The sequence below is a fragment of the Scatophagus argus genome, chromosome 21 (genome assembly GCF_020382885.2).
Source record: "Scatophagus argus isolate fScaArg1 chromosome 21, fScaArg1.pri, whole genome shotgun sequence".
NCBI lineage: Eukaryota > Metazoa > Chordata > Actinopteri > Scatophagidae > Scatophagus > Scatophagus argus.
Window position 1 is genome coordinate 7288018 of NC_058513.1, and position 13217 is coordinate 7301234.

The 13217-nt window shown below is 43.8% G+C and overlaps 1 protein-coding gene across 1 annotated transcript in view; it reads right to left on the reverse strand.

Annotated features, from left to right (window-relative positions):
• Nucleotides 1-13217, reverse strand: part of LOC124052249 (transformation/transcription domain-associated protein) — a 76391-nt gene that overhangs the window by 3169 nt on the left and 60005 nt on the right. Inside the window, exons 64-71 of the mRNA XM_046376266.1 lie at nucleotides 12124-12214; nucleotides 11705-11910; nucleotides 10423-10684; nucleotides 4675-4900; nucleotides 4164-4381; nucleotides 3177-3361; nucleotides 2128-2331; nucleotides 234-428 (exon numbers count right to left, since the gene is read on the reverse strand). Coding sequence (XP_046232222.1) covers nucleotides 234-428; nucleotides 2128-2331; nucleotides 3177-3361; nucleotides 4164-4381; nucleotides 4675-4900; nucleotides 10423-10684; nucleotides 11705-11910; nucleotides 12124-12214 — 1587 coding nt within the window. The remainder of the gene's footprint in view (nucleotides 1-233; nucleotides 429-2127; nucleotides 2332-3176; nucleotides 3362-4163; nucleotides 4382-4674; nucleotides 4901-10422; nucleotides 10685-11704; nucleotides 11911-12123; nucleotides 12215-13217) is intronic.

The following is a 13217-nucleotide window of genomic DNA, read 5'->3' on the forward strand; positions in this document are numbered from 1 at the left end:
CAGCAGAACAGGGTGAAAAGTTCTGAGTTTGTGAACTGTTAACTTACAGTTTTAATGGAAAATACTGATTAAAGCAGTTTCAAGGCATGAAAAGACTCAAGTATGACCAGCTAAGTTTGATTGCTTCATCTTATTATACCTATAAAATATTCTTATTCTGGGAAGTAGTCCAAACAAGCACAGGATATTCATAATACATAATTATGTAATCATTTCTAGAGTGGACAAGTTACCTTAAAGTTTGGCTGTGCAAAGCATCGTGCCACAGCAATCATGGAGGCAGTGAGTGGGCCGGAGACGCCGATGGTGGTCAGGAACTCGGAGATGTTTGGCGTCAGGCGGAAGGGAACGGGGCGATTAGCATCCAAGTCACCTGTGGCATCGTTGATGTCAAAGCGGAAGTAGGAGACATTAAGCTTGCCTGTGTCCTAAAGACAAAGAACAGAGAATAAAGGTTAACATTAAAACACAAGCCGACAGTCTTACAAAGAAGCGTGAATATATCTAAGGTAGGCTCTTTGTGTAACACTGAAAGAGGTTGGACATTTTAAATAAAGTATGGTTTGGAAATACCTACTCATAAACACTAGCAAATAAAAAAAAGAACATCTATGAATATTCATTTCTGCAGTGTTTTCCACAGTCTTTTGACCACATAAGCCCTGCAAGAAAATAACTCTTCTTCAGAAAGACTAGGGAAGTTACAAAACAAGCTCACACCAACGAAATGGCTACAGTTATTGATCTGCGTGCCCCAGACACCATAACACGTCAAACTATCAGCAGCAGGACATCTATAATCCTCAATTCACTCCCACTACCATCTCCCTCTTCGCTCCCTGCTGACTTAAACATATACAGCCAAGTTTTCATCCATAAGCCTGCATTTATGTGCGAGAGCAGCGCTACACAAGCAGCCATTCTAGGGAAGATAAGCTCCCTTATATGAAAAGGTGAATGGCTCTGACAGCTTTATAGCAGAGCATTTCATTCCAGCTCGTGCTCCCTCTCCTCCTCTGTCTTGCCTCTTTCCCTCCCTCCATCTCCTTAATTCCCTCCCCTCCCATCTCTCTCTCCCCCTCTGTCATTTGCTCCTCCAGGCCCCAGCGGAGGGCCTCAAGGCAGTGGACTGAGACACCAGCAACCCCCAGGAGGCTCAGATAAGCCCGCAGACGGTTAGCTGTGGAGGCAGCACTCAGAATGCTAAATCACCACAGTAACGGCTAGCGACGGCTCTATTTTGAGGCTGGTGTAAATGGCTTGACGCAACATTAGTGTGTCACGTGTAGTGCATTGGGACTGCGAGCTTGATTGTGAGAACACATGTGAACAATTACAAAGGAGATAGAAAGACTGTTGCCAAAGGAACAGGGATGTTGTGATGCCTTATGAAGACAGGTGTTAAAGAACCGAGTCTGAAATGAGGCTTGATGAACGCCACAATGCAGAGCCTCAAAGCATCACTGAGCTCTATAAGCACTAAGTGGAAGGAACTTAAGGTCTCGATTTAGGAAGGGTGGGGCACAATGCTTCGGCTGTGATGTCCTGTCCTTGCACACTCTCGCTCTCTCTCTGTGTTTGTGTGTACGCTTTTCGTACCGTAATCCTCCTGTGTCTAATGGGATCTGCGGAGTGGAACAGGCAGAGAGGGGGCTTAATACCAGTGCTTAGCTGCCCGGAGGAATGCCTGTCAGCAAAGGCCGATTAGGATCAGAGGGGAGGTCTGGCCGACTGACACAATCATCTTTAATAATGACTTTGAGAAAGCTGTCTGCAGACCCCGAGCACTAGACGGATGTGTGTATGGACTGAGAGTGAGACGCACACACACACAAACATGGCCTCTTCAAATTGAAACGTCTTTGATAGCTGTAGAGCAGAGGGACTGAATATAACATTCTGTCAAAACATCCTTCGCACTGACAGTGGTAGGCTGACTGATAGTCTAGCGTGAATGTCACGGGGGAGAATGGTAATTCACACGGCCAGATATGGAGAGGGTAATGGTGATCTCTTAATGCATCTATGAGAGTGTATATCTATTGAATTAGCCCCTGTCACACGGATCCCACTTGCCCTTGGCAGACAGTCCAACATGTTTCTTGCTCGCATGCGCTTGTCTCCTACCTGTGCGATCTGCAGCATCTCAGGGTTAAGTCTGTTGAGGTGGAGCATAAACTCTGCCAGACCTATGAGGGCCAACTGGATGGTGAACATCTTGCGGAAGGTCCAGTAATCTGTGGCGTTGGGGAAGGTGTGGAGAGCCCACTCCTTCAGCATGCTGCGAGGCACCATGTTCCCCTGTACCTCCTTCAGGATGTCCCGCAGGACCTGGTAGTAGACAGGAGGAGCAAGTAGGGGTTAATTCGGTTGCAGTGGTCAAGCTAACATCAGGACTCGCATTTATGCTGTACTTTATTCAGCCTTTTTAACTGAACACACAACTGTCACATGGATATGGTTCTATGTCCACAGTTCAACAGATCACTGCTGAGAGCAGATAATGTTGCAGCTATCTAAAATATCAACAATAAATGTCAGGAGTGCAAAGGCTCTGAAATCTATCATAGATGAGCCAGAAATACAATTTTTCACAGAACAGACTGCAATGCTGCAACTAAACACATTGATATTAAGTGACAGGACTGGCTGGCCTTTTTTTTTCTCCTTTTGACAGATAGTTCAGATGTCATCTTCAAGCAAACCTGACAACATAACTAGGTGAAGAATGCCTCTACTATGTGTTGACTGGTTTATATAGTGGTAGCTTGCAAATTATGTTTGATGGAACAACACAGACAAAGCCCCTAATGAGAGCAAATCATCACTGCCCAGTGGAAATCATTAAGCCGCAAATTTGTTCTTTCACAGCTTGAGAAAATTCTCTTTTATCTAACATTAAACAATATAAAAATAGACTGCATTATTTGAAATTTCAATGTCAATAAGCTGAAATAAGGCTGTTTTTCCTTTGGAGATACATGATTTACACAGAAGAGAGTCAAAGACGCTCAAATGCTTCCCAGGTGACCGTGACTTGGCTGCACGAGGCTACTGTTAAATTACTATTCAGTCATGCATGAGACATATCAACGCATGCATTAAATGAGGTCACAGCCGTATTACGTGCTGTCTTTTCTCCGTGTGTACATCTCTTTAGGTGACTGTTTCCGTACCTGGTGGCTGGCCTGCGTGCCCCTGGCCTGCACAGTGGCCAGACGATCATAATATCTGGAAATGGGGTTGTCATGTTCAATGCCCTTCTTGGCGCAGCGTTGTTTGTAGATTTCCACCAGTGACAGAGAGGAAGGGTTGTCCTCTACCAGCCGCATCTGAGGCGACACTGCCACCACTCGGGGCACTGGAGATACGGAGGGAGGGAGGCAGGGAGGGAGGGGAGGAAGACAGGATACAGGTGGGAAAGAAATGGGGAGAGGACAGAAAAGGGTAGAAAAAACATGGAGAGAGGTAGTAGTAATAGGGAAGGAAAGGGGAAAACAACCACGTCAGTGGTACACAAACTGTAAACATTTGGCTGCACTTGCTAGCAACCAGTCCCTGTTTTACCACAGTGTAAACCACAGATCTAAACCTACAACTGAAATATTCCAGAGTTGGGAAACAGCTGCACTGAAGCCATGCCATCTCTCCACTCCAAGAAGGGTCAAAGAAGGTAAAAGGCTGTTCATGGGTCGCCCACTGGAAGCAGTCTAAACATTTACATACACTGGCACCTCAAATCAAATCAATATCAGCCCTTTCAGTTGAGAGGAAATGGGTTGGAAGGGACTGTTGAATTCCCCATCCATATTTCTGCTTTAAACAAACCAATCAAGTGCATAAACGGAGAGTGGGCAAACATCTGGGTGGAGGCAAACCACAAGGGGATGACAGGAGAGGAAATGGTGCTTAAAGCAAATTGAAATTGTGTGTGTGTGGTGAGTGAGTGAGACAGATAGAGAAGACAAATGAAGGGAGACGGTCCCAGCATACAGCAGAGGTGAGGACAAGATGCATTTCTGCTTGGATCAGTGGTGAACAAATATGGCGCAAAAAAGACATTTTTTTAAGAATAAAATGCTGCTCAAAATGTCATAACTACAGTAAAATTCCACCCTAAGTCCTGTTTTGAACCTCATGCACACAGCCATCCATGGTCCTACCAGTGAAGAAGAGGTGTCTCTTGGTGGTCTCCTTCCTCTTCTCCAGACAGGGGTTGAGGAGACGAAGGAGCTGCAGGACCCTCTCCTCTCGGCGCGACTCTGTCAGGCAAGCGTCGTTCATCACCAGGTAAGGGTAGATCTTGCCATTGTGGCCACGGATATAGAGACGACGTGCTGCTGTATTGTGCTTCTGAACAATTTCAACTCTGGGCATGAACCTGGAGAGAGGAGCAGAGAGACAGGAATGCAATGATGAACGATGTGGGAGGAATGATATGCTGGTACAACTCTCCTGTGCGAGTCCTTGTGTATTTGCTGCAGAAGCCACTTACATTCACTGACCATTTAAAACATTTTCACCAAGTATTTTTAGAACAGTAAAGGAACTCTAAACTGTAACGTCTGACAAGTGCCACAACTACTAAGAGCAGAAATTTCCAGCATGTGGCCGGTTTAATAGCACCACTTTATTTACTAGGCCCTGGTATCCTTGTGTATAAGAGTCCTCTACCTTGCAATCTTGATGTAATAGTGCGTTGGTTTGGGCATGAGGAATTCACCAGGGATCTCCACCTCAGCCGTCTGAGCAGAGAAGTTGCTGAGGAAGCGACACTTCTCCTCAATGAGGAAGAACTTGGGCAGCTGCTTGGTCTTGGCCTCCAGAATCTTGATCCACTTCTTCAACTTGGAGATCAAATTGTGGAGCTTCATGGAGCCTGGCACGCTGAAGTCGAAGTCTGGCAGAAGGAGAAGAGAAAAGTTAAACATTCTTATTCCTTGGCATTTTCATCTCCTCTTCACCTTTCATCTTTCATTTTCCCAACTCTTCTGGTGGACTTAATGACTTAGTATCAATGACTGAAAAGCAGAAGGGGATATTAATTTTTTTTTTTTTTTTTTTAAAGGAGAAGAAAGAAAGCAAAGACAAACAGCTGACAAAGGGGGAGTCAATGTGTTAGACTTTCAGCTCCCTTATCAACTATCTTGAAAATGCTCATCAGCAAGACACGGAGCTCTTCAAATGTTCTGGTGGAGCTGCTCTTAGCGGCCAACAGTCCAAGACTGTAACACAGTGGGCAGCTCCCAAATGTGTTTGAGTGTGTATGCGACCTTTAATCTCCCCTGCAGCTATATGCTCCCACACCTGTGCTATAAATACAAGTATGTTTCAAAGTAGCCTTGCCAAATAAAGTCCCTTACTGTGTTAAAACACATACAAGCAGCAAACACACAAGGGACTCAAAGAAGAGTTAAATATTACTAAAGAAAACAGAATGGAAATCAACAGAATCAAAGAGACTAATATTAGCTTATTGGTCAGAAGACATTTCGATGAAAATGCTGCAGGGCCTGTTTGAAACCACAAACGGCTAAGATTAATTAGAGTAAGTTTACTGTTATTTACCCAATAACATGGACTACGAACACCTTATTTTTCATAGTGATGACTTCGGGGAGGCCAGTGGTTACACAAACTTACATCTGGGAAATGTCCGTTCTAAATATTGTGCTGCACTGTTGGCCACTCCACTCCAACAGTGGTGCCTTGCTTGAGGGAACTTCATGGATAAGTTATTCATGGCAGGCTGGCAGCACAAGGAGAACTGTTTGCTCTATCGACTTAAAACTCCCTGTTGGAGGCTGGGAGCTGATTAAATTAGAGCTATAAAAATGAGAGTCTTAAAGTATTAAATTCCTGTTTCAAGTCACAACTCATATTGCACATAACATATTGTGATGAGCTGCAGCAATAACAACGGAAGGAGGGGGAAGCGAGCCAGGCAGGTTTTCCATTTTAGAGTAAAGCCCCCAGGACATCTCTGTAACACGAATGCGCACACGCACACGCACACACACACACCTATCGCTCCCATTTCAGTACACCCTGTTGTGCCGCCTGTTATAATGAATCCATGAAACTGCAAGGCCTTGCCATTTCAAACCTGTTCAATCTCTCCCAGAGTGAGACCTCCTAATACTTTAAATAAGCCCTTTAAAACAGCCAATGTTCTTTTCGGAGGCGCCCTATTTCGCTATCCGTCTTCCTGCAATTCTCCTGCTTCGATAGCAGAGGTAAAATTGAAACATTCCTGAGGAACTGCGACCCGAAAACAATTCGGCACCATAAAAGCGTACAACGTTTACAACTGGAAAGAAACGAGGCATTCTCCTCTCCTTCAAAGTCATGAAGCATTACAGTAATATAGTTCTAGCTTTATTGAATATAAAACATTTTACCCGGTTAAATCAGGGGGTGGCTGCACAAAACACACAGAAATTATTTCATTCCTACTAATAGAAATACCTGAATATTTAAAGTAGTTGAAACTTTGTGTGTCAAACGTAAGCAACAAAGGCTGAAACTATCAATGCAACCAATGCTTCAATGCAGTGGTCAGCTGCAAAACCTACTAACCACATTTCGGATAGATGAGCTCAGAGGTGCATTGTGAACGACACATAAATGTGTGTTTAAAAAAAAAAAAAACTGACCCTGAGGCAGACCAGTGAAAATCTCTCCAGACAGTGTACATGACAGATGGACTGTAGCTACTTCACTTTCAAAACATTGACACATTTTCCATGTTTAACTAGCCTCAGGACATCTGATATTTATGCAAACTATGTCAAAAACAGCAATATTTAAAAATACACTAATATTTCTGAATATGAATGGGATCTTGATCCTTAAACATTTAACGTGTGATAATATTAAAACCATAAACAGTTCCTGAGAGAAACTACAGGAGTGTGCGACTGTGGAGAGTGCAACACTGCCGACGAGAACAGAAGAGAGTTATTTTCAGTCCCCCTGAACTCGTCTTTGACCCCTGCTCTGTCAGCTAGCTGGGGGAATAAAGATGCAGAGAGAAAGTGTGTGGTGTGGAAAGTATCCAGGCTGCTCCCTGACCTGTGTCTAGAAATCAGGGTCGATATTCTGCCCTACCTGACCTGCCTGACAGACCACAGAGGAGGATCTGCGCTGCTGCACCAAATTATGGATCCAGCACGCAGAAGGTGGGCCACCCCTGTATATAGAACCATGATTCCCTTAGGAGTGTGCGATGATATGAATGTGTGTGGTGGTATGCAGTCAACTCTATTATATCTGACTGGTGAGCTGAGGTTTTGAGCGTTTCAGAGGCCTTCACAGCAGTGTGTATGGGGGGTAAAGTGGTTTCTGGCAATAAAAGTTCACATTTAAACTTTACGACTGGCCACTAACTGAAGGTACATAGGTGCTGAGCCAAATGGCAACACAGAACTATACTGAGATACATTTAACCATGCTAAATGTCATTCTAGCATGACAAATGTCTATGCAATAGGCACTGAATTAAAAAGTCAGGCAACTCTTGCATTTTTTTAAGAAAAAAAGGCTCTTCTGACAAAAGTCTCTGGAACAGATCCACTGCTAAAACAGTAACTCATGCAAATAGCATTTGCCATAATTGGATTTGAATGCCTCCCTGCTGCCAAATGTTATATGTGCACACATAAACCCATATTTTCCGGCCCACAAACCCTGTGAAAGCGAGTGAGCCACTAACGTGGTGCGGGGAATAGGAGCTTGGCTGCTCAGTAGCTCTGTAAACCCTGTTTGTTCTGCTCCGGAAGGCTTGTGTGGTTTCAGTCTCTGTCGGCCCAGCTCCCACGTTGCCATGAGGACAGCTGGATGGAGATGGTCAGCAGGCACCCTGCGAGGCAGAAGCCCTGGTGACGCCTGGCTGCGTGAGCACAGCTGGCACTGCAACATCTGGTAAGATTCATCAACACGCTGCTCACTCCGAGTCTCCCATACTCCTGTTTGTGTTGTTCATTGAGTCAGTCATTGTGCCATTTACATGCTTTTGCTTGCTAATGCCACCACATCTGTCTTCATGTTTCCTCTCATGCCTATTGTTTTCTCTTTGATAAACTCCTCTCCTCCATCTTTTATGTTGATCACGGTTATTTTCTATGTGCGTCAGTTCTGGCTCACACATACTTTGGTTTCTTTTTCTCAGAATCAGATGATCATTTATTTGCCTGCTGTTTTTCATTCATTTGCTGTCCTTATCCTTCTCTATCCCAGGGCCAAACACATTAGCTCTATTGGCCACTCTCAGGGCCAGCGGAGGGAGTAACTGAAAATAAGAGAAAGGGAGGAGAAAGAAGAGGGAGGAGTGGCTGAGTGAAATGCAATAAAAAGGGGCAAGTGGGCCTCTACTGTCAGTTTAATTCAGCAAACATGTATCGTCTGTATGAGTGAAAAGGAGTCAGCAAAGAGGTTTATTTGAACACTTAAAGCTGGGGGACCTGCGGCCTTTGTTTAAACCGGATCTAGTGAACTGTAGTTCAACTCTCTTATGCAATGTAGGAAAACAGACACGTGGCTTCCAAAAACAGAAGAATGATTGTTTTGAGGAAAATGTCTCAGAGGGGGTCTTGGCTAAACTAGAACTGCACCTGTCCTGTTGGATTCCACAGCATGCATATGAATCTGAACATGCAGGCCAAAATGACTGGAAGCTTCATCACTGCCTCACAAGCATACACATGAATATCACAGAATTTTTGCTTTGAAATGTGTTAATCCAAAAACAGGGAATGGATCAGAGAACTGTTTCACTGCACTGTGTCTGCCAACGTCTCATCTTTGATGCCATGTCAGTGTACTTTTCCTCAGAGACTAGACTGGTAAGGAGGAAAATGTGCAATTAGGAATTTTCTGAGTATTTTTAAATTAATCAATTTGAAGATACAAGCTGTACTGTTGATAATTCATAGTCAACACGCTACCTCAGTGACAGCCTGACATCTGACATTAGTGAGTAATTTGGAGACTCAGAGGAGGAAGGCCAATATCAAGTAAAAAAAAGACTAGTGGATGTCTCTTAATAAAAGCCAAACGTTACAAACATTCGATGCACCAGTTCAGTGGACCTTATTCTACCTGCTGTTGGAAATCATCCTACCTTGATTACTTAAGTGGACAAAATTTGTTTATGGTGGTAATTCACTGCCAAGTCTACCCTCCAATTAATGATTTTCTCTGTAATGAAAACATAATACCTTCCCTGCTATTATTCTGAAGTAAAACATAACAGGGAAAGGGAATTAAGTGTGTTACTCTGTGTTACAGCAGCTTTAATAGCAGCATATTTTCAAAATGCTCGGCTACCTAGCAAAGATGGTAGCAACTTCCAGCTCCAACTACAATTAAACAGCACTTGATTGGCAGCTGGTGGTACTTAGTCTAACTGGGGTTACACCACATTTACATTTCATTATGAAATGGCCAAAGTTGGCCAGTGCCAATATGGTGTAAATTATTTTACTCAGCCCCTGGTGGACTATAAGTCTATAAAACATGAATTGAGAATCAATTTCACTCTGATATAAAAGCTGCCAAGAAATTAAATAACTTCATTACCGTTTCAGTAGAGTCATAGTGTAACAAATCATGTTTCTGAGACTTTAAAACTTAAGACTGGTATTTTACTACAGAGTATACTGTTTCACAGTTTCATCTGTAGACAGAAGCATTCAGCCTTCTGTTGTGTCTTAGCACACTTGTGACCACTCAAACTAGTGTATACGTGTACACATGCACAGTGTAATAAACACAGGCACATACACACCTATTTCTGACCAGTAACCAGAAACAACCAATCCAGTGAAATCACATCATCTTGCCGGAAAGCTTAATTACATTGCAGAACACCAATACTCCAGCTGCTCCATGCAACAGTGCAGACTGTCCCGACAGCACTGATATGAGCAGCACAGCAGTCCACACAGATGTAATGTAATCAGTTCAATATATCGCTCCAGAGTCTCATCATTTAAACTAGTGTGGACACACAATAACATGAGGGCTGCTCTTGTTTGCTGAAAATTGGCTGATGTCTGAGGACAGGCCTTAGGCAGACAAGCTTGGAGGTGTTGCTGGTGTTAGTGCATGACCAATTGTTGCACCTTGTCAAAAAAAAAAAAAAAAAAAGAAGCTTTTTTTGTTTGCCTGAAAACATATGCTTCACATTTTATGTCTCTACAAATTTCCAAGTGTATGATTAAGCCGCAAAAAGGTAAATCAGTGATGCTGAAAGTTAATACAGCAGACAGCCATGAAACTAAATTGAACAAACAACTAAGTTCAAAAAGCATACACAAGAACAACATCAAAATGAGAGAAGTCTTCAACACCTGTTTTCTTTTTTCTTTCTCTTCTGTATGGTTCTAAGTCAATACAATCGTGAGTATATCTGAAACAAACCTGTTGTGAACTGTCCCTTCATCTTCTGGAAAACAGGGTCCTGGGCTGTGGCCTGAGCCCGACGGGCTAGCGACTCGGAGGCAGCGCTGGAGAACATGGTGGAAACATTGGAGACATTCTCCAAGCCAACACCAAAGGTGCTAACCAGCTTCTTGACAAAGTTCAGCGTGTGTGGTGTGATCTTGGCGTCAGACACTGCACCACTCTTTTCAAAAGCCACAGAGTAGCATTTAGCCAGGCCCTGTTGGAGCTGCCTCAAGACCTGCAGAGAGTGGAGAAATACAGAGCAAGACTCAGAAATTGTTACATTCACATTAATTAGAGATGTACCAACCTTTTACTCCAATGTCAATCATTTAATTTTAATTAAAGTATATATTGAGTGTGATGTCTGACAAAGGTGCAATGATGTGATGTCATACAGTAACCAAAGCAAGAGATAGAGGGAAGGTGATGATGACATAGCATGCCTCTGCACCTGCTTGCCCCGTGGAACGAAGCAAAGAGCCTGCAGCTGCTACTGAGTGCCCCAAACCATCACAGATAATCATACAGACATACACACACACATCAACAAACTTCCGGCCCTAAATCCCTCGCCCCATCCTACACGCTCACTGCACCCATCCATCAGCTGTCTCCGTCTTTTTGCCTCCTTCTGCCTCTTTCTCCCAGTCCTCCCCTCCACCCACAGACCAACTACCTTGCATGGATGCTGCCTAGCATAGTTAAAACAATTTGCAGCAAGTTGAAGGAAGTCAAGCTTACCCCCTGCACTGACATCCACACAGTTAGCTAGAGGGGAAAAAATGCTGCTGGCTGTATGGGTGATTTAAGTCGATGTGTTTCAACAAAAAGGCTTTGAGAAAATACCAGGCAAGAAATAATGAAATTAAGGAGGAAATCGGCCACCTCAAATGGACATGAGTCTACTTATTCTAATTCTGTCTTTAACATAATCTATCATCAAAAGGTTGGTAGTAGTAAACTAGTTCAGTCAGAGAATGAAGGACAGTGTCATATTCACAGGCAGGTCAGGACAACACCTTAGACTAAACAGATGTGTCGGCTGCCCAGAGAGATGGGATATGCCAACATGCAGTCATCTGGTTGACCAGGCGGTGTGACACACACATATACCAACTTGCTTTCACACATATGCAGAGACGCATGAAAATTCTCATAACCAGCTGTATTATTTTCTCACCATCTGATCCACTGTAAACACACACGTAGCAACAAAGTCAGACACAGCTGAAACCAGCACCTTTGTTCTTCTCACCTCTTCATGCCAGTTCTCCCTGAACCACACCATCTGGTCCACAATGCCCTCCAGGGAGGAGAGCAGGGTAGGGTGCAGCTCCCGCTGCATGTGCATGATCCGGCTACAACGCCACATTGGGGCAGTGGCCCGGATAGGTCCCGGGTCGGAGGCCCCCGAGTGAGGCTGGGCACCCACTGAACTGGGCTGCTGTTGTCCAGATGCATCTGGGAGGGTGGGCAAGAGGGGGAAAGCATGAATGGTGGAAAGGGTGATGTGACAGAAGGAAAATAAGATTCAGAGAGGAAAGAGGAGAAAGAAGCAAAAACGACGGAAAAAACAAGCAGAGGTAAACTCTATGTTATCTTGAAGCACAAACTCTCTTGGAGAACTGAGAGTGGTAATGAGGCATCATACTACAGCCAGCCATGTTTACTTACCACTTTTGTAGCGCTCCCTCTGCTCAATCTTGAGTGTCAGGTAAAGGGTACGGATAGGAAAGTAGACAGCCTGGGGGTACACTCGTCCCACCTAGCAGATAAAAAAGGGTCACAGATTACATTTCAAAGACTGCCCCTCAGGACCGCAAAAGAAGGACGGACGGACGTGGGAGAGAGGGAGAGATACAGAGAGAGGGAGAGAGAGAGAGAGAGAAAGAAAGAGAGGGAGGGGTGGCAGACAGTGAGGGAAGGAAGAGATAAAGGGAGAGTGGGACAGAGAGATACTGTGTGTGTCAGAGAGAGAGACCATGCTGATACAGCCAGAGACCTCTGCTCTAACAGAGGGAGTGTTTGAAGCTTTGAGTCAGGGGAGTTAGGAAAGTAAAAAACACATCATGGCTGAATTACAAAACTGAATGTGACTGATGATGAAATTGCCCTCAAGACTTTCAAGAAAAGTCACCGACAACACTGGAAGTCTTAATAGGTGAGGTCAGGACATAGGAGATTTCAAGTTTTAAACACATGGCAAATTCACCTCAATCTGTAGAAGGATTCCTTTGATAAGTAACACAGCAGATGAATTTAGTGTCTACCTTTGTATACTTGATATCTCTGTCTCAGGGTGACAGTTCATTAAAAGGTTAGGATTAGTTAGGCACATAGCCTGTACTGCAGTTCAGCATCCACACTAATAATAATTTCAGAAAATCAAGATTCTTTATTCACTGAAAATCTATGTATCTGAAAAAGTTCAGTAAGGTCAAATTCAACTACTGTAGGTTTCTTTCATTCATCCTCTATTTAAGTAGTCCTGCAAGCTCAGAGGGCAATACAGAAAGTGTTTGTCTAAATAAAGACTGTTTAACACTTATACAAAGTCTCGACCATTAAAAAAAATTTCTCAAATGCCCCCTTTATATGGAGATAATAACAATTCCCCACTTGTCACCAAATTTCATTCTGATGCATTAGAGGCGACCACTATGATACATCTTGGCTATCACCGTGACAGCACAAAGCCAGTGCCTAAAGGTAGAACATGAGCTCTGACAAAGCTTGATAAAATTCTACAGAGGTGAGAACAGAGATTT